The following is an 18737-nucleotide window of genomic DNA, read 5'->3' as shown; positions in this document are numbered from 1 at the left end:
AACAAAATTTCCGCCACAACAAAGATTCTCCGATTCCCCGTCAGCTGCCCATAGAAAGTAATACAAAAAAAGTATCTTTATAACGAAGGCAAATTATTCAGTATTTCCGCTTCAACGAACTTTTCGGGAATGAAATTGGGACTGAACTGAAATTGGAAGTGCCGAGTAGTCAAATTAGAAGGCCCTTCCAAAGCTGTGATGATCGTATGTCCACTTGAACGACGATTTCGGTAACAAAATCAAATTCAAAGTACCGATTTAAGCCACTGCAATCCATAGCCATGCGTGGTCATCACGCGCCTGTGCGAGACTGCACGGGATCACCACAATCACTGCCGTTTTCTGTGGTGCGTGTCCGGTCGAAATGGCTACGCCAACGAAGAAGCATAAATTTCTCTCTCTTGAGGAGAAGGCACATATGATCGCCGAGGCAGAAAGCGGAAGGAAAAAAATTTCGCAGTTTCGCAGGCGAAGCATAGATTGCGATAGCAGATTAGTAGACAGCTATACAAACTAAGGATAGTCGTTTTATCGGCCGTATAAACTTGTAAACATTCGCTTACTAACTAAATTACCAAGCCCGGTGTCACGTGCACACAGGTAAACATGAACACATCTCGCTCGATGACCGCAGAAACTCGGTGTCAACACACTGGAGTGAGAAGGTGCGGCAATAGCAGCGAGCGAATTGACCTCCATGCCGTCTCTCGCTTCACCGCGAACTAAACGTCGAAAGCACAGCGCACACGACTCTACCAGCACTTGGTGCAATTTGCCCATCGCAGATCGCTTTCAAGATGAGGCCCGCGCGGGCGCGCACTTTGTGCATGTTGCAGATTGCTTTCAAGATACAGTGCCCGCACGGCCACCGCTGTTGTCAACATGATGCCAACATCTAATCGTCTGGAGAAGATGAAAATCTGCTAGACACACCGACTTCGGCGACTGCTTTGAAAGTAATGGATCCTTTTGACCTCATCAGAAAAGTTATCAGAGCCCACCACAATGACATTGCGATGGCTCTTTTAATGGACTGTGAGACTCGCGTAACGCCTTTGCTTGCCGTGAAGTGTAAGAAATCCAGGCTGACTGACTTCTAGAAATAAAACTTCCGGTAAGTTCAAGCTTGTCAAGCTTTCCGACTTTGTCATAAATATGCAGTGAAATTGCGATAATTCAAAACGCTTCACTGCGACAGTGCATGTGCCCCAAATGAGTGTTTGCGATCGGCCGGGCACGCGCGTTGGGTTAGGCGTCTGCCACAATGTACGAAAAATTCTGTAACAGCGGCGCGAAAGGCATTCTCTCGTGAAGTCGACACTTTATTGACCGCCTTTGGTACGTCTCAACCTTTGCCCCATGCCATCGTGAAGATTTCTCGGACGATGGTTTCAGTTTCGTTCAAGGCTTTGCCATTTGGCGCACGTACAGTTAAACCTGCTTATAACGAACCTCCATATAACGAATTCCTGGATATAACGAAGTTTTTCTATTTCCCGCCATTACTCCATAGAAGCACATGTATTTGAGACCTCTACGTAACGAAGTGGCAGCAGGAGACCCCCTCGATGTAACGAATTTTTCCCTCCGACAACCTAGAGATTTCACCCCAAATTTTGTCATTTTTGCGCGAGCAGCAACCGGAGAATCCTTCTCTGCCGCGACGGAATGCGAAGCGAGCGCACGTGTGCGAGGCAGCCCTGCATCCCTCGACCCGGCAATTTTGCCGCCGCGGGCGTGACCTTTAACCTTCCCTTCATTCAAACCTGATCCCGCCGCTTGCTGCAGCTGGCCTAGCCCGCCAAGCCGGCACTCTCTCCTTTTCCAGTTAATGTTGCCGACGCGCTGGTACACGCTGTGACGCATCACACTCGATGAGCGCGGACACGCGCTGTCATACGCTGGTAGCGTGTGGAAGCGCCGCTGGAGAAGCGAGCGAAGTGACTTTCGTGCTGTTGTCTATCGCTTGAACGCAAACTGAGCGCCGATACATTGCCCCATTCTATCCGCTGTAACGCCAAGAACATACAGCACGCACAAAGCTACGAGCCGTCGACGCACCTACACTGCTAGACCACGCGCCGCCGCGCAGTACGCAGTTGATGCCAGAGTACAGTACAACGCCGCCCCGCTATCCCTCCCCCCTCGCTCCCTCGCCAGTGCCTCGAGCGCAACGGAAGAAGGCGCGCTTCCTCCCTGCTTTTCGTACGCGCGCGAGATTTAGACGCGGTCGTCAGCTCGCACATACAGCATACGGTGCGCGGCGACCGCGTTATCGCCCTTGGACTTTATACGGAATATCTATGAGCCAAAACCAATTTTAGGGCCACAACGCGTCATAGACACCATCTTTATATAGCAAATATGGATCTCAAGGGCCATACTTTTGCTGGTGGAAACCGAAAATACGTCATAGTTGTCGCCCCCGGCACTTTGGGCAGCCAATGCCGTCGTCAAGCCACCAAGCCAAGCGACATGAAAAGTCAAAATGGCCGCTCGGGCCGGCGTGGGGTGGCAGTTCGCAACGTATGATGCGGGAACAGTCCTACAGTTGCGACGCAACTGCGGGGTTACCAATGCATTGGATTCTATGGGAGCTGTGCTGGGACCGGCCGAAAACGACGTAACAGCGGGGTTCTGCTGTAACACTATACGACGCTACGACGTCATCGTGACACTCGCTCTTCGTTTCCGATGCCTCGCGCTTGTGTGAAACGACATGCGTCCACGCATCTGGTACCTGGTGTGACATTCCAAGGATGAGTGTTTCGACGAAAACGAAAAACGGGTGTGCGTTACAATTGAGGGCGAGTTAAAATCGAGTAAATACAGTAAGCGTTCCTTTTTCAAATTTTCGTGCCGAACCTGCATATAACGAAATCCTCTTTATAACAAAGTTTTTCGGGAATTTGTCAATTTCGTTATACCCAGGTTTAACTGTATATACATACTAATTTTGCGTCAGCGAAGTTCCACCACAACAAAATTTCTCGCATGTCCTGTCAATTTCGTTGTCCGGGACTCGACTTTACAGTCGCCCTGGCGGAAACGCGTGGCATAGTAGGCAGGCTCCCCCTCCTCCCTACCCTCCTTCCGGAGCCTTGAGGCCCGGTGGGTGCGCGTGGTCGCTCGGGCAGCACGGAGTAAACCCCCCTCCCTCCTACCCTCCCCCCGGAGCATTGTGTGCGACTGGAAGACGGCGCACCTTCTTCCCACTTCCTGCTCTTGTGTGCGTGAGATTGAGCCGTGATCGCCGGCTCACCCTCGCACGCTTTCACTCACACATAAGGCATACAGCGCATGGCGATGATTTTATCACCCGTGGGCTTTATACGGAACCTCACGGCGACGCCGACGGCAGAAATGCGCGTGGAGTGTCCATATAATTGCAATTGCAATAAAAGAAAGAAAAAACGAGCGCATACTCCATCCAGACAAGTGTCGCCAAGTAACGGAGATGCGTCTCATCCTTTTTTTCGTGCTTTTCTGCGGTCGTACTAGCTATGCGTGCGGAGAAATGTAACCTCTGTGCTCGCGGGGACGCCTCACGGTCGCACTTTGTTCTTTCCGAATGTTGTCGTTTACACACGCTTTTTTCCTTTGGAATAGTTCACGTGTCTATCTCGAGTGAGACAGCTGCGGTGTCCACAGTAAGGAATGTGAAAACAAAACAAGAAACATTGCGCTTTGAAGGTGACATGGAGCTTCCTTTTTGTCGGTAGTTTTCTCAGCATCTGTTTTGCGTGTGTCACTCTTATATCGTGCATAGGTGGTGCATGGCGGCGGAATCTATGGAAAATAACAGCACGAGCTGAGAGCCAACAATGACATTTTCATGGATAGCTCAAATGGTGACAACTTATGACCTTATGGGCTGATGTGCGGAATGGTTAATTTTGGGGCTTTCACTATAACGACCTTTCAGAATAACGATTTACCGCAGTCCCCTGAAGTTCGTTATATTGAGATTCCACTACATTTAAAATATGACCACCACAGACTCAACTAAATATTCACACAAAAGTTTAAAAGAATTTTTTGCATTATACTGCACTCGTGATTAGTAAACATGGTATTGTTCCGTCATCACACAAGCCCCACAACAATTACATTGCCCTTTATTATAATTTGTCCAAGTTTTGATTTCAAAGAGTACAAAGTTAAGCACCAGAAGAACACTCTCGAGTTTCAACTCTTGCTCTATGTAAGGCAGAGCAATAATGTTGGTCTTATAACATTCCTTGAATCATGCAGAAGCCACTAATATCCTGTCTAGCAAAATGTGAGGAACTGATACTTTGCAAATGTTTGCAGAAAATTGACTGAAGGAATCTTGCATAAAATGAAAACAAAAGGAGACAAACAATTGTCCTCACATTCGAAATAAGCACATTTCATTGCATATTATGTACAAGTTTTCAGCACCATACCTCAAAGAATAAAGATTTGAACATTTTTGGTCTACGACCCATGTCTCCCCTTAGTTAAGCACTCACTAGAACGAAATGCCTCAATACTTCACTTACCAGCTGAGGCAAGCCTGATCCACTACCAGAAGTGATGGAGTGCTCAATAAGTTCTTTGAGGCAAGGCCCGCCCTCTTCAATGGGAAGAAAAGGCTCACGGCACCCCGATGCAAAAAAGCTGCGACTCTCCAGTGCCTTCTTGTGTCTGGGGGAAAAAAAAAAGCTTGTAAACAAATACCTCCCATCATCAAAACCAAAAAGGGTAGAACAATTCAGCAGGTGGGAGCTGCACCAGGAAGACCCCATATGGATCAACTTTAGATGACCTGCAAACTCCTAATTGGATAAGGTTTCGTATTATGAGTATATTGATATTTCACAAGGCCAAAATTGACTTGCACACTTCAGGGATCTCCTACTGAGCGCTGCAGTTTTAAGCACTAAAGAAACTTTTGCTCCACAGCCCTGATATATACAAGCCTTTAATGCATATTAAGTAAGCTTCTTTGTTTTCAGCTAACATATTTGCTTAAAAGAAGTATTCACACATGTTCCAACTTTCAGTGAATGCTTCAATCATCCATTGCCATGCCATGCTGGAAAAGTGAAATGCTTCACTTTTCCAGCATGGCATACCTGCCAACCTGTGAACATTAACTCTGTATGGCAGTATTCTTTTTGCCCTAGCTCATTATCTTGCAGGTGACTGCACCGCTGTTATCACCATGATCAATCAATCAGCACAACAGGTGGAGTTACATGTCTCAAATGACATAAGCAAGCCTTTTTATTTTTGCCAAAAAGACTAAGAAACTTGCATATCTCACTTCAGAAATTTAAATATTTGCTATTTGATTTTATATTCAAAGGCAATTTTTCTGAAATATCTGTATTAGATTTGCAAATTTCCCACATCCTTACTTTTATCCCCCTTTATGAGCTCTCATACTTCATACCAGCTGAATTGGGTGAAAAAAAAAGGTTAATGGCAAGAGACCTCAAATGGTTTTAATATTCGCATGTAGGGATGCATTACTGGCACAAACCTTTCAAATTATCGTAAAAAACTAAACAAAAAATTACATATCACAAGTTTTCTTTAACGGAACTGAAAGTTACGGGTGTGCAATAATGGCAAAACCAGTGGCGCACCGACAGGGGGGGGGGGTTGTAACCCCCCCCTGAGGCCGACTTAACCCCCCTCTTTTGTTTAACCCCCTTTCTTTCCTTGCGCATTTGAGTACTGCAACTAAGATGTAAGATGCGCAATCGTCTGCACACTCACAAAAAGCGCATTTTTTGACAATTTCGCGTGAAGAAATTGAAATTAGTGCTATTTAGATGGTATTGGCAAACTGTCAACCCCCCCCTGGCAGAGATCCTGGGTACGCTACTGGGTAAAACCAACATTTTTGTCTTTTACCTAGCAGGCTGGAGTAATGCACAATATCATAATGTAAACTAACCTTTTAAGCAACTACGGCGTTACATGGCCTCAATTACAGACATCTGTGCTCAGCCAATTTTTCTTTTTATGACTACAGACATGCAAGCATCTTCTAACTTGAGTGAGCAGTCATAATGAGCGTTTTCAAAATTACCTCTGAAAGTACTTGGAAGCAGGCCTATGGATGTACAGTACTGGCCTAACCACCCATTGTACTTGTCACATCAAACTCCAGATACAGACCAACATTATGCATAAAAGAGTATACTCGACTTACCAAAAGCCTTACGACTAATAAAGCAAATACAATAGAAAATTTAAGAACAGAGCATGCCATTACCACACAAATGCACATCCTACCTTGTATAGAATATGTAGCCAATCAAGCCTAGGCACAGCACAACACCCAGTACAGCAATGAAGATGACAATCTGTAGATAGGTGTCCTTGTACAGATACACAGTAGGTCCATACTCTGCAAAAGAAAAGTAATGTTGGATTTATATGACCCTGGCAAGGCAAATTAAAATACCCAAGCCACTTTTAAGTCTTAACAGCTGGAAAATTCTAGTTGTTGGGGCTGTTTTAACCAGGCATTTGGAAATAACAGGCATGAATACAACAACCAGTAGCTTCCAAGCCCAGAAGCTAGAGAAATTAATGCCACTTTAATATTGACGGTATTCAGCATGTGACTGCAGAACTGACAAAGCAGGCTTTGCAACACAGAGAGAAGCAAAGCATCTATGATGAGATTTATGACTACAAGCATGCGTACACACAAAGTTACATACTTTTGTGGATGCCGCAGCTGTAGTCCAACAAATTACAGTTGTGCCCATATGCAATTTATTTTTATTTACACTCGCAACCTATTATGCCGATTCCCAGCCTCAAAATTTATTTAGATGCATGGTGCTGCCATCACATGACACCTACATAGCCTACAACACCCAAGTGGCTTGCAATGGACATCCATTGCTGCGTTACAAATCTTGGAAGCAATGCAAGCGAAGTGAGTGCAAACCTCCCTCATTAGGTGGCTTAAAACTGCCATGGCTCTGACGTTTTGTATGTTTCAAATGCATGTCGATTCATTTGCGAGATCTTCTAATGTCCCAAATCTACACTTCAGCCATGAGCGACAACCACTGTGAAGTGCTCTGGATAAATTTGGGATAGATGATTACAAAATTGAAATTTTTAAAATTAAATCATGGGGTTTTACATGCCAAAACCACGCTCGGATTATGAGGCACGCCGTAGTGAGGGACTCCGAAATAATTTGGACCACCTGGGGTTCTTTAATGTGCACCTAAATCTAAGTACACGGGTGTTTTCGCATTTTGCCCCTATCGAAATGCGGCCGCCATGGCCAGGATTTGATCCCACGACCTCGTGCTTAGCAGCCCAACACCATAACCACTAAGCAAGCATGGCAGGTATAGATGATTACAGGAAGACTTTCAATGAATGTAGGTTATTTAACACGAACGAATATTTCAGTACATGGCACTTTGAATTTTGTCCTTATCTGAATGTGGCTGCTGGGGCTGGGAAACAAACCTGCCACTTTTAAGCTCAGAAACAATACAACATAGCCACTAAGCTACCGCAACTGGCTCACAGGAAGAGAGATTACAGATTGAAAAGATTTATTGTGGTACCTGCAATGAAATAGCTGTGTCATTAGATTGTTTTCCCAATAGCCTTTTGCTGTAGTACAAAATAGAGAGCTCATAAATTTCTGTTGTTTGTCCTGGTAATGTTCTTATTCTCTACAGGTTATGCAGAGCGCTTGGCACAAATGTCAACGAGGGCTACCTCTGCCATTACATTGAACACGGTCATCAGACAAGTTTCACTTCTCAGGACCCTTTGTACATACTATTGTACACTACCTCCAATCCTTTCCAAAATTAACTCAGAAACGTTTACATAAAATAGTCATCCTGGCTAGAAGCACACAGAACTGCATGTAAGTAGTTTAATTCTATTCCTGCTGTCAGCTTTTCAGAAAACTGACACTAGTTTCATCAAGATCATCGTGTCGTAACTGACAACAAAAAGCATATGTAGAGGCATTTCAAGTACTGTGAGATCACATTAAAAATCCAGGATGCAGCAACGTGGAAACCCACCACACAATGTTACATCATCTCCGTATTCAGGCAAAGTGGTTTTCCCCATAAGAAACACAAGGAGAGAGTTACTTTGTCCACAAACATGGAAACAATGATGTTGACATCTAACCATGACAGTTAAACAAAAATCAGTTTTCCGAGTGCGTAACACACAAGGTGGCAATAAGAACAGACTCGAAAAAGTTATGTCATTGAGCTGTCTTCGGGTCTCGAGAAGTTCAACAAAGGCTTGTATTTGACACACAACAGCATATGGAGAATGTAAGTTGTACTAACCATCCTCAGCCCTTATATGGTACATGGGCTTCAGGTACTTATTACAGAGGTCACCACTCCTGCAGCAAGCAATCGATTTCGGCACCTTGTGCGGGACAAGGTGAGCCTTGCACTGAAAGGAAGAATGAACAAAGATCAATCTACAAATGCGTCGAAAATAAAGCCAAAGCGTCCTTTTGTGGAAGTAGGGATAGGCCTGCTTGAAGACTACTGTGCAAATTGAGAAAAGTTTCATCTAGTACGAAAAAAAAAAAAATGACCCAACATCTCTTTCCTTTACAATTTCAGTTTCATTGTATGATTTTGCAAAAACCGTTTCTGCCTTAAGATCCACTTTTTCTTAGTTACAATGCAACAGTACAACTCTATACATTGATGGAAGAAAAAGACAAAGGAAAGAAGAAAAGCACACTGTAAGGAAATACTCAATTAAAACTGGCGTTGAGAAGAGCTAGACATTTATGCGTCAATATTATCCACATGCTGCACTTCAATACAAATACAGCCTGCTCACTGTTTGAAATATGTTCTATTTGTATTAAGGCTGTTGAACTCTGATTTCTCTGCAACACTAGCAAAAGCAGAGTTACGTGCAAGTATTTATCTTTCAGCACCTGTTTGTTCTGCCTTAATTGTTTTTTTCTACACAATAACCAAACATCAGCAGAAGTGATTTATGCCTTTTCTTGTGCTCTTAGGTTTCTGTCGCTGCCAAATTTGAATGAAGAGCTACCCAATAATAAAAACAAAATCCCTCTTATTTCTGGACACGCAAGGAGAACAGGAAAGATCATTCATTAATGGCAAAGCCACACACCCACAGTATGCTGCTTTCTTCTGCAGGCAAGCACCCATAAGTTCGCTCAGGTTCTAACAGTCCTGTCTCTGGATTGAAGACTTCCTCAACCGCACTGAAGCAATCACTTTCCGGTGGAGCAGAACATGTGCCATTGTAGGAGCCATCAGGGCAGCTCCCAAGACAGTAACAATCTAATGCTTTCCCTGCAATGAAAATAGTCAACATTTTTTAATAGTGTTTAAAATCGCTTGAAGCTCAGGAAAGTGCCTACACAGTCTCGCCAAATCTGTATAATGTGATGAAATTTATAGGTTGCATTAGCCGACCAGGAGAAGGGCTCATCCATTGTCTGCCATCAATCCTCCTGTGCTAGATAAGTGGAAGGCTCGCAGAAGTACTACTAGTGCACAATTATTAAACCCTTCTTCCTCTTCTGAGAAAGACATAATTGGCTGGTGCGAGTGACCAATAACTTTCACTGCACTGAGTTGGCGAGATGGAGCAAATGAATTAATAGCATCCAGCAAACTCCAAACACACAAAATACTTCAGCCAAATGCCACAGTTGCACATAATGGCATGAAACACTTTCACTACACAGTTTCAGCACTCTGTCATGGTGCAGTGAGGGCTTCAGGCTTGACTGCCAGCATTGTGTATTGGTCCCCCCCCAAATTAGTTTATGCAATAACCACTACTCCCAGTGTGACACTGAGAAAGCGAGCCATAAGCATAGAGCAAATGTACTTCAGACATCAAATATGAGCCCAGTAGTACACCTGCTTCCTTGGAGAATTGTGGTGAATACAAGTTGAAAGCATGCTGCCAGCAGTTGAAACAGGGCAAGTAGACAAAATAGACAAATGTTTTACAAGTGAAAAGGAACAGGCAGGAAATGCCATTTTAATTTAAAGCAGTACTGACATAAAATTTTCTGTATTGTACTGTGTCTTTTTTACAAAGTTTCAGTTTCTTCTCACAAATATGTACAGCATCTTTTTTATGATTTTGTTCAAACGTGACGCCATCAAGCAAAAAAATTGAGTGTGGCAATTTAGCGGTAAATGCAAGAGAAATGTGTTAGCATAATGTCGCACCTCTTTGAAATCCCAGATACACTATTTAAACCGCATTCACCACATTGCAAGAAGTTGTTCAGGAGCTTACTCGACACAGTTCCTGTCTCTTCGAGGAGTGAAGTACAACTGACGGTGGTCCAAAGCAGCCCACCGGCAGTTGCACTAATAAATATATATACACACATACACGCTCTTCCAAACTCTCCCATCCCCTCTCTATTTTTACCACGTGACCAGCTTCCCACACATACACATTTTTCCACTTTGACACTCCTGATGCTAATACACTAAAGGGCTGTTTCACATCTCTGTGCCATGGCCCTGAGTAGTGCTATCTAGCACTCCCTGGGTTAGATCTAGTACACATAAATACCCAAGGTAGTGGCCGGATTGATGGATTGATGGCCGTCGCCGTAGCACAATTGGTAGTGCAATGCATGCATAATGCGGAGGTTACAAGTTCCGCTTCCTCCCCCCACCCCCACCGGTGACAAGTTATCTTTTCATCCACTTTCATTTTCTCTTTTCCTCATTATTTTCTACATTTAAATTGCAACCACAGCAAATTACTCCTATGCTTCCATTGGATTAATTACCTGTTGGCTTTATATGAATGTATCACAAATGCCAGTCAGCCCGGTGCAGTGGTTGAAGGCCATACAATGACCATAACGATGAAGGGTGCCAAACTGGCCCTTCTAAATATTCACTTTTGGAAACACAGGGGGACATGCTCTCCCTTCTTGTCTGTCAAGTGCTGAATCGGCTTATTTTCTGGCAGCCCAGCCATAATGGCTGTATGCACTATGCACATCAGTGGTATCTGGTACAACAAGACCGCCACAACAGGTTTCGATGTGATAAGTCTAGTTTTTTATGTCCAAAGCCGTGCTGCACTTGACGCGCATTTTGAACAGTCACATAAAAGATAATGGAATAATTTGTTGTGCTCTCGTGGAATTGAGGCTCCATAGTGTAATTACTTGGTCGATAGCTATTTCATAAAGCAATAAAAAGACGGAAAAAATTTGACAGCACTCCTTTAATCAGCATTTCAAGCCTTGTGATCCCACAAAGGTGGTTAAAATACTGCACTCTTTCAGCTATTTCCGAAGTACACAAAACGCAGCCATTAAACAGGCATTGATAGCCGCAACTACCTATCGGAGCCAACTTATGTCTCGAATCGACTCGACCACTCAAAGAAGGTGCGTGAATACAGCTGCAATACGAACCGTTTTGCTGAATAATTCTATCCACTTACGGTGAAAGACTGGAATTTGTTGCCGGAAGAATGTGTTTCAGTGTCTGATAATCACAATTTTTTTTCGCGCCTGTGTTTGTGACAATGCATTACTGTCTTAACTTTGTTTAAATTTTCTATTACGCTTGAAAATGTTAACTCATTATATGTTCAACCTTGATGTTAATTGCATTGTGTATTTATTGTTTATTTCTGTGTATGATTTAACACATCTTTAACTGCCCCCCCCCCCCCCTACGATAATGCCTTCGAGGCGACGCAGGTATTCTGTAAATAAATAAATAAATAAACAACAAGAGCTACCATATTTCAACACTATATTTGCCTATTGTTACAGCTATGGATGCAATTCATCAGAATAACAGAACATAGCCCTTCACAGAACCTAGAAACAGGATGTATTGACACTTAAAGAGAAAAGTTTACGGCAATATGCATATACAGCAACCATTTCCGTAGATACCCAATACAAAAATGTGGTTACGTTTAAAGCCATCACACAGCTCAGTAACTGGATGCTGAAATACTGCAGAATTTAGATTTTTGCAACTGACATGAAAAATGCATTGCGATAAACACAATTTTGGTCAAGCAGCGTACTTGAAAAAAAGACACTCACAAAAACATGATGATGAGGACATACACAGGCACTCTGTACGTCCTCGTCGTTCATGTTTGTGTGAACGTCTTTTTTCAAAATGCACTGCTTCACCAGAGTCATGGATCAACAATTAGCCCATCAGTACCTATTCAATAAACATGCATAGTCAACATTTCTGTAGGCACTCTATACAAAAGTATCTTTACAACAGCGAAAACCTTTGTAATGGGGAAAACTTAAGCCAGCTTTCTGGTATCTTGGGGAGCAAGGAAAGAAGTAATATAAACTTCACCATGAATGCACGTTTCATTGCCCATCTACACCATGACTACAAATGTTCAGCAAGATGTCAATGCAGAAATATGGTTTCCATGATAAACAGTCAATGCCAAAGTTCTAGCCATCTGACAGGCATTCACCATGTTCAAGCAGCAACACTGGAAAATGACAAAGGAGCTACTGTGGACCTGGTTCCAAAACTCCAAGCAAGCAGATGGCCTTGTTCTTGGAATTAATGCACCTAACGTCCTCAATATCTGACTCACTCCCAATCTTGGTATATACTATGTGGTACAACTATCACTGTCCTGTTCCATAAACTGATGGAATTATCAACCACAGTCACTGCCCTCATAATTTCCATCTACCTAGTCCACTTCCCCCTGCTTTGTCACATTATGAGTAAGAACAAATTGTGTTTGGACAAGACACTGCAAAAACAGTGAGACATGCAAGGTTATGCAAGAAGTGCATTTAAATTTGGCTGATACTGCATATAAGCATTTCATTCATAGAAGGATGGACAGCTACAGAAGTTTCATGAAGGTTATGAGGCAACAGTGCATTCAACATACCATTACACTACCAGCAATTTAGTAATGGCTATCAAGGAGCTTTTCAAGTGTCTTTCTGCCTTTTCAACACTGCTAAGGAACGTTCAGTAAATCCAATTATTATGGATACAACAATGCTCACTGCTCAAAAAGGTACCTAAAGAGTAGTCACTACTGTTAAATCCTAGTTACTCAAAACAACTTTGATAATACAGAAGTGCAACATGAAAACCACACACAACCGAAAATACAAGACAAGTACTTGTCCTTTGTTTTTCACCAATTGTGGCTGGCTCATTGCAGTTTATACTGCCAAGATGAACATCAACCCAACTAGCTTGTCTCCCAATCTTTCTGAAGTTTTTTAAACAAATGGGTTGTACTTCACAGCAAAACAAAATGTGGAAAAAGAGCATTTAGGTCCCAACACAACTGTAAAAATCAAGCATTCCCAGCCTAAACAGTGCGCATCAAGATGCTACTGAGCCTATCTTCATACATAAAAGGCAGGACATGATGGATTGGCACAAAAATTGCATTGTATAGACAACACATTTGAAGAAAATGAAGGACATGCAAGCAGGCAGGTCGAGTGCCTTATCTACACTACAAAGATTCAACTAGCCCAGTCAGCAGTCAACTATTCTAAATAAAGGCAGCTTACCTAGGAGAAGCACATATTTACTCTGCCATGACTCACAAGCAGGTAAAGAAAAGTTGCACATTCCAGGTGTAAGTACATGCTGGGATCAAAATTAATTATTTTTTTTTTTCAAACTTCTTGCCCTTTGTCATCAAGTTGCCTGCTGCTACACTGTTTCAAACTTCTTGCCCTTTGTCATCAAGTTGCATGCTGCTGCACTGCTATAACGGCAGAAATTGTTCACTCAGCGTGACGAGTAATGAGGGATAGAATTAAAGGAAATGACAAGCTACAATATATTGCTCCCGAGTTTGACTTCATAGCATTTCATATGCAAATCAAGGTGTTAACAAATATTTCTCCAGCCTGCTAATTTTGTGCACATCTATTAAGAAACTTTCCTGTTTCTTTTACCAAGCAATGCTTTGCCTCATTCCTGCTTCATACCCACATATATTCAGTAAAACGTAACAAAAGAACTGATTTTAGTAAACTATGGTCACAAATGTAGCATTTGTCAATTCTCAATATGATTTGCTCAAATGCTCCTCACTCTCATGGGAAGAAGTCACACACTCACCAGCCAGCACTCCTGGAGCATCCAACAACGTGCATTATTTCGCGGCACTTCGTATCCTGTTGAACTCTGCCAGGTCTTGAGATATGAGCGCTGTTACACGAACTAAAGTAGAATTGATCGTCGGCCTACCATGCGCTTCTTCACTCCCTTTTTTTTTTTAGTTTGTTTTTGTTCTCTGTGCTGTACGTCCTAGCAGAAATACGTTACTCTCCACGGAATGCGGTCGTCCTGCCTCTCAATCGCGATGCTCCGCTGCGAACTGCACTTCTATGCGACTTGTGTTTCTCTGAAGACGGGTTTAAATAACACGCTCTCCATCGAGGTAACATCAATTTCTTTTAAGCATATGTTTTACGCTTGACTAGAGTAGATTGCGTTGGTCGCTGCGTTCCATTAGGCAGTGAAAACCAAACGCAGACTACAGCCACTGAAACAAGCTAGACTTTTGGACTGATACAGTAACCGTATCTGTGAATACACCAGAGATACAGTTACTAAGACAGCCTGTACGAGTGAAACACCAAGACCGCGCCTGTAGTGCACATACCTTAAATACTGGCAATGAGCAAGCCACAGAACCGTAAAGTAAGGCATACCACGGATGTGTACCTGGATAAATTTATCGCGTTTAGAACCCACTTTACGCAACAAGAGCGAACGCTCACGAACGCTCTATCACACATTTTCGTTCCACACCCTATTTCTTAACGTAATTGAAGAGCTTTGTAATGGCGGTGCGTAAATCGTGTTAGCGAAAAACGGTTAGCAGTCCTTCAGAAATCCCAACTTCGCAGCAAGGGGCTATTTAAAGAACCTTCCGGAATTAGTCAAGGCACTAACATTCCTACGTTCTGACCTAAGCGGCTTATAACACAAGCAAACACTTCAGTTTCTACTGAAGCTACCCCAACTGATGTCTAGAAGAAAGTCAAATATATGCACCAGAGTGCAGATCGAAACATGCAGGAAATAGCATATACGTATACACAGCAAAGGCTGAATTATTTGACAGCAAAATCATAACTTCTGTGTGAATCAAACAGCAGTTATGGAAGTTATGCGCTAATAACAACACAAACAACGCAGCTCAAACACGAAAATTACAGACCTGAAAAGTGCTTATACGAAAGAATAACAGTAACTATCACTTAGCAAACTAAATGCAAGCAGCCTAACTTACCGTTTGAAACCATCAGTGCGAGAAAAACGATGGGTAACACTCCCGAAATTTTCAATCTCGTTCGCATCTTCAGGCAACAAAAACTCCCACCAACAGCAGCCATTTTGCCTCGAATAGCAGCAACGGTCACGTGACAAGAAAAAAAAAACAGTTCATGGAGCAAATATGGCAGTCTATGCTTCGAGTTAATAAAATAGCGAGCGCCGCCGTCAATCGCTGCGTTTTTTTATTATTATTATGGTTATTATAAAATGTTCAAAAGGTGATGTCAATTACAAATTTTTGGCTCCACGACTGCTTTCGGCGCTAGCCGTTAACAAAAGCATAGCTTTCAAAATTTGTTTCTCGTACTCAGAGGCATAACCATTAAAACCCCTATATTTATAATAGCCATGGCACAGTGGCGCACCGACCGGAGGGGGGTTCGGGTGTTGTAACCATGGAGTGTTTTTTACCTCCATGGTTGTAACCACGACCTACTGGAACTACAGATCTGCACAGATGTCCGGCTTCTATGGGTGCAGCCATAGAGTTTCTCACTATTTTTAGTGAGAAACTGTATGGGAGCAGCATGCGCCCACTTTCGTTCAACCGGTGGCCATAGGTGGCGCTTTTATAACCTGTTGCAAGGTGGCAGGAATAGGCTGAAGTGGGAGGAGATAGACGAGCAACCACGGAGTAAGATAAGACAGGAGCGCCGACTCCGCCGCCGCGCAACGCATTCGCTCGGGACAAAACGTGCAACGCAAATTATACATCTCGTAGCGCCATCTGTCGAGGCGCGTGGAAAACACTCAACAGCTTGCTTCCATGCGCGCATGCGCTGAGTGGCGGAGACCGGCGGAGACCGGCGGCGACGGCGGCGCAGAACGGGCAGCGCGGCGCCCGCTGAGCGTGTCGTCTGCTACAAACGTGGACCGTCGGCCGTCTCAATTTGACAGCAATCAAACACTAAAAATATATGCGCACAAATAATAGCGCAAGTACTACAGTCGTCAGGGCGTGCGCGGAGCAGACGACAAAACGGATAGGCAAGCAGGCGCCGCGAGAGAGTCCCCGCGCCTTTGCTCCTCTCCGCTGCAGAGTTTTTCTTAAGTCGTAGCGCCGTCTGGCGCACACGCTGTCAAGCAGGAGCCGGCGTTGCAGAATGTGTCCCTTCCAGACGAGCGGAGTCGGCGCTCCTGTCTTATCTTACTCCGTGCGAGCAACTAAGGCAAGAAAAGCTGATGGTATACGGGTTTGTGGAGACACATCTTAGGGACATGGAGCAACCTCCCTGTAACCCTGACTATGCATGGGAATATTGCAATAGAACAGAGGGCAGCAGAAAAGGGGGTGGAATTGGTGCATTTATTCATAAAAGTATGAACTGGCAAAGGGTCAAACAGGAATGCAAGGAGCATTTATGGCTAAAAGGGAAAGTTGCAGGAGAGCAGACACTCCTTGGCTTTGTATACCTGTGGACAGGAGCAAATGCCAAAGAGGAAAACAAAAAAATGCTGGAATGCATATCAAGTGACATTAATGAGCTAGGAGAAGGGTGCGAGATTATTATACTAGGAGATATGAACGCACACATAGAAGACATGGACGGGTACACAGACTCAACAGGCAACATGATGCTGGATATGTGTGAAATGCATGACTTAGTTGTATGCAACAGTACTGAGAAGTGTGAAGGGCACATAACATGGGAGGTAGGGAGCCTGCAGTCGACGATAGATTATGCACTAATGTCACATAGGATGCACGATAGGCTAAATGTAATGAGCATAGATGAATATGGCTCCAGAAGTCTAGGTAGTGATCACAAACGTATTAAGGTGAGTTTTAGAAGGGAAATGAAAGTAGGTAGGAGGCAAGATGAACAACCAGGTGGGATATTTTACTCGGAAAAGCAGCTTGAAATAGCAACCCAGCAAATTGAGGCAGTAATTTCAGAGGATACAAAAACAGAATGGACATATGCAAATTTAACAGGACTATTTGAGCTAGAGCTTACTAAGGTACGAGTCAGGACAAAAGGGAACAGAAGACGTAAACCCAAGAGCTGGTGGGATGAGGAGGTTAAGAAGGCCATAGAGAAACGCCAGGAAGCATCCAGGGAACACAGATATTCAAAGCATAGGGGTGAACCAGAAGCTGATGTAGGCAGAAAATGGAACAACTTCTTAAGCTGTAGAAGGGAAGCATCCAATTTGATCAATGAGAAGATCAGAAGAAAGGGGAGCCAATGGTTGTCAGAAGTAAATTAACAAAAAGGATAGAAAAGCAGCGAAGAAATTTTGGAAACATCTCAACTCCTTGAGTAATAAGACTAGCCTAGAGCAGAGGTTTATAGTTACAGCTCAAGGTGTTCGACTAGAGGGAGATGAGGCAATGGAACATATAAGAACAATGATGACAGAAAAATTTAAAGAACGAAACATAGCATGTGCTCAATCAGGTGAGGATGGACTAGTCAGTGCAGTGGCTCCACTGGCACAAAGCGAGTGGGAAAGGGCAGAGAAGAGGGTTCGTAGTAGCACGTCGACAGGTCCTGATGGCATCCCAATTATGTTGATAAAGACATTGGGCCCAAAATCTAAGAAAGCATTAAGAGAGGCAGTGAGCAAAATGATAATGGACGGTAAAGCCCCCGACGGGTGGAGAGTGAGCAGGATGAGCATGATATATAAGGGAAATGGGGACAAAGCCGACATAAACAACTACCGTCCCATAACAGTGACGTCAGTGGTTTACAGGGTGGTGATGCAGATTATAAAGGACAGACTGCAGGCATGGGTGGAGAGCGAGGAGGTGCTGGGGGAACTACAAAATGGGTTCCGAGAACAAGGAAGGTTAGAAGATAATCTGTTCTCATTGACACAGTGTATTGAAATAGCAGAAAAGGAACACAGGCCCCTATGGCTTGCCTTTCTGGATATCAAGGGAGCCTATGACAGTGTAATCCAAAAGGATTTGTGGGACATACTGGGCACTCTAGAGGTGGAAGATGGAGTAAGAAATCTTTTAAAAGATATCTATAAAAGTAACAGGGTGCTTATAAAATGGGAAAACAAGGTATCTGGGCCTATAGAGATACAGCAGGGGCTTAGGCAGGGGTGCCCTCTGTCACCTCTGTTGTTCATGCTGTATTTACAAGGATTAGAGAAAAAATTAGAGAGGAGCGGACTTGGCTTCAACCTTTCCTATTCCAAGCAGGGAGAATGGATTAAACAGTCATTACCAGGACTGATGTATGCAGATGACATTGTACTTATGGCTGACAGCAAGGAAGACTTGCAGAGATTAATGGACATCTGGGGTAAAGAGGGAGATAGCTTAGGTTTGAAGTTTAGTAAAGAAAAATCGCCAGTCATGACTTTTAATGATAATCAGGGCAGCGAGCATAGGATACAGGAGGTTACGCTGGAGGTGGTGGA

General features: G+C 43.6%; 1 protein-coding gene across 1 annotated transcript in view; it reads right to left on the bottom strand.

The window, feature by feature from the left end:
* The window catches only part of LOC119436852 (bone morphogenetic protein receptor type-1B), a 57041-nt gene extending 41626 nt beyond the window's left edge, over positions 1-15415 (bottom strand). The window contains exons 1-5 of the mRNA XM_037703855.2: positions 15313-15415; positions 9151-9335; positions 8334-8445; positions 6274-6388; positions 4527-4671 (exon numbers count right to left, since the gene is read on the bottom strand). Of these exons, the coding sequence (XP_037559783.1) occupies positions 4527-4671; positions 6274-6388; positions 8334-8445; positions 9151-9335; positions 15313-15415 (660 nt within the window). The remainder of the gene's footprint in view (positions 1-4526; positions 4672-6273; positions 6389-8333; positions 8446-9150; positions 9336-15312) is intronic.
* Positions 15416-18737: the final 3322 nt, after the last annotated feature.

The sequence above is a fragment of the Dermacentor silvarum genome, chromosome 1, assembly GCF_013339745.2.
Source record: "Dermacentor silvarum isolate Dsil-2018 chromosome 1, BIME_Dsil_1.4, whole genome shotgun sequence".
NCBI lineage: Eukaryota > Metazoa > Arthropoda > Arachnida > Ixodida > Ixodidae > Dermacentor > Dermacentor silvarum.
This window is presented reverse-complemented; position numbering and strand designations above follow the sequence as displayed.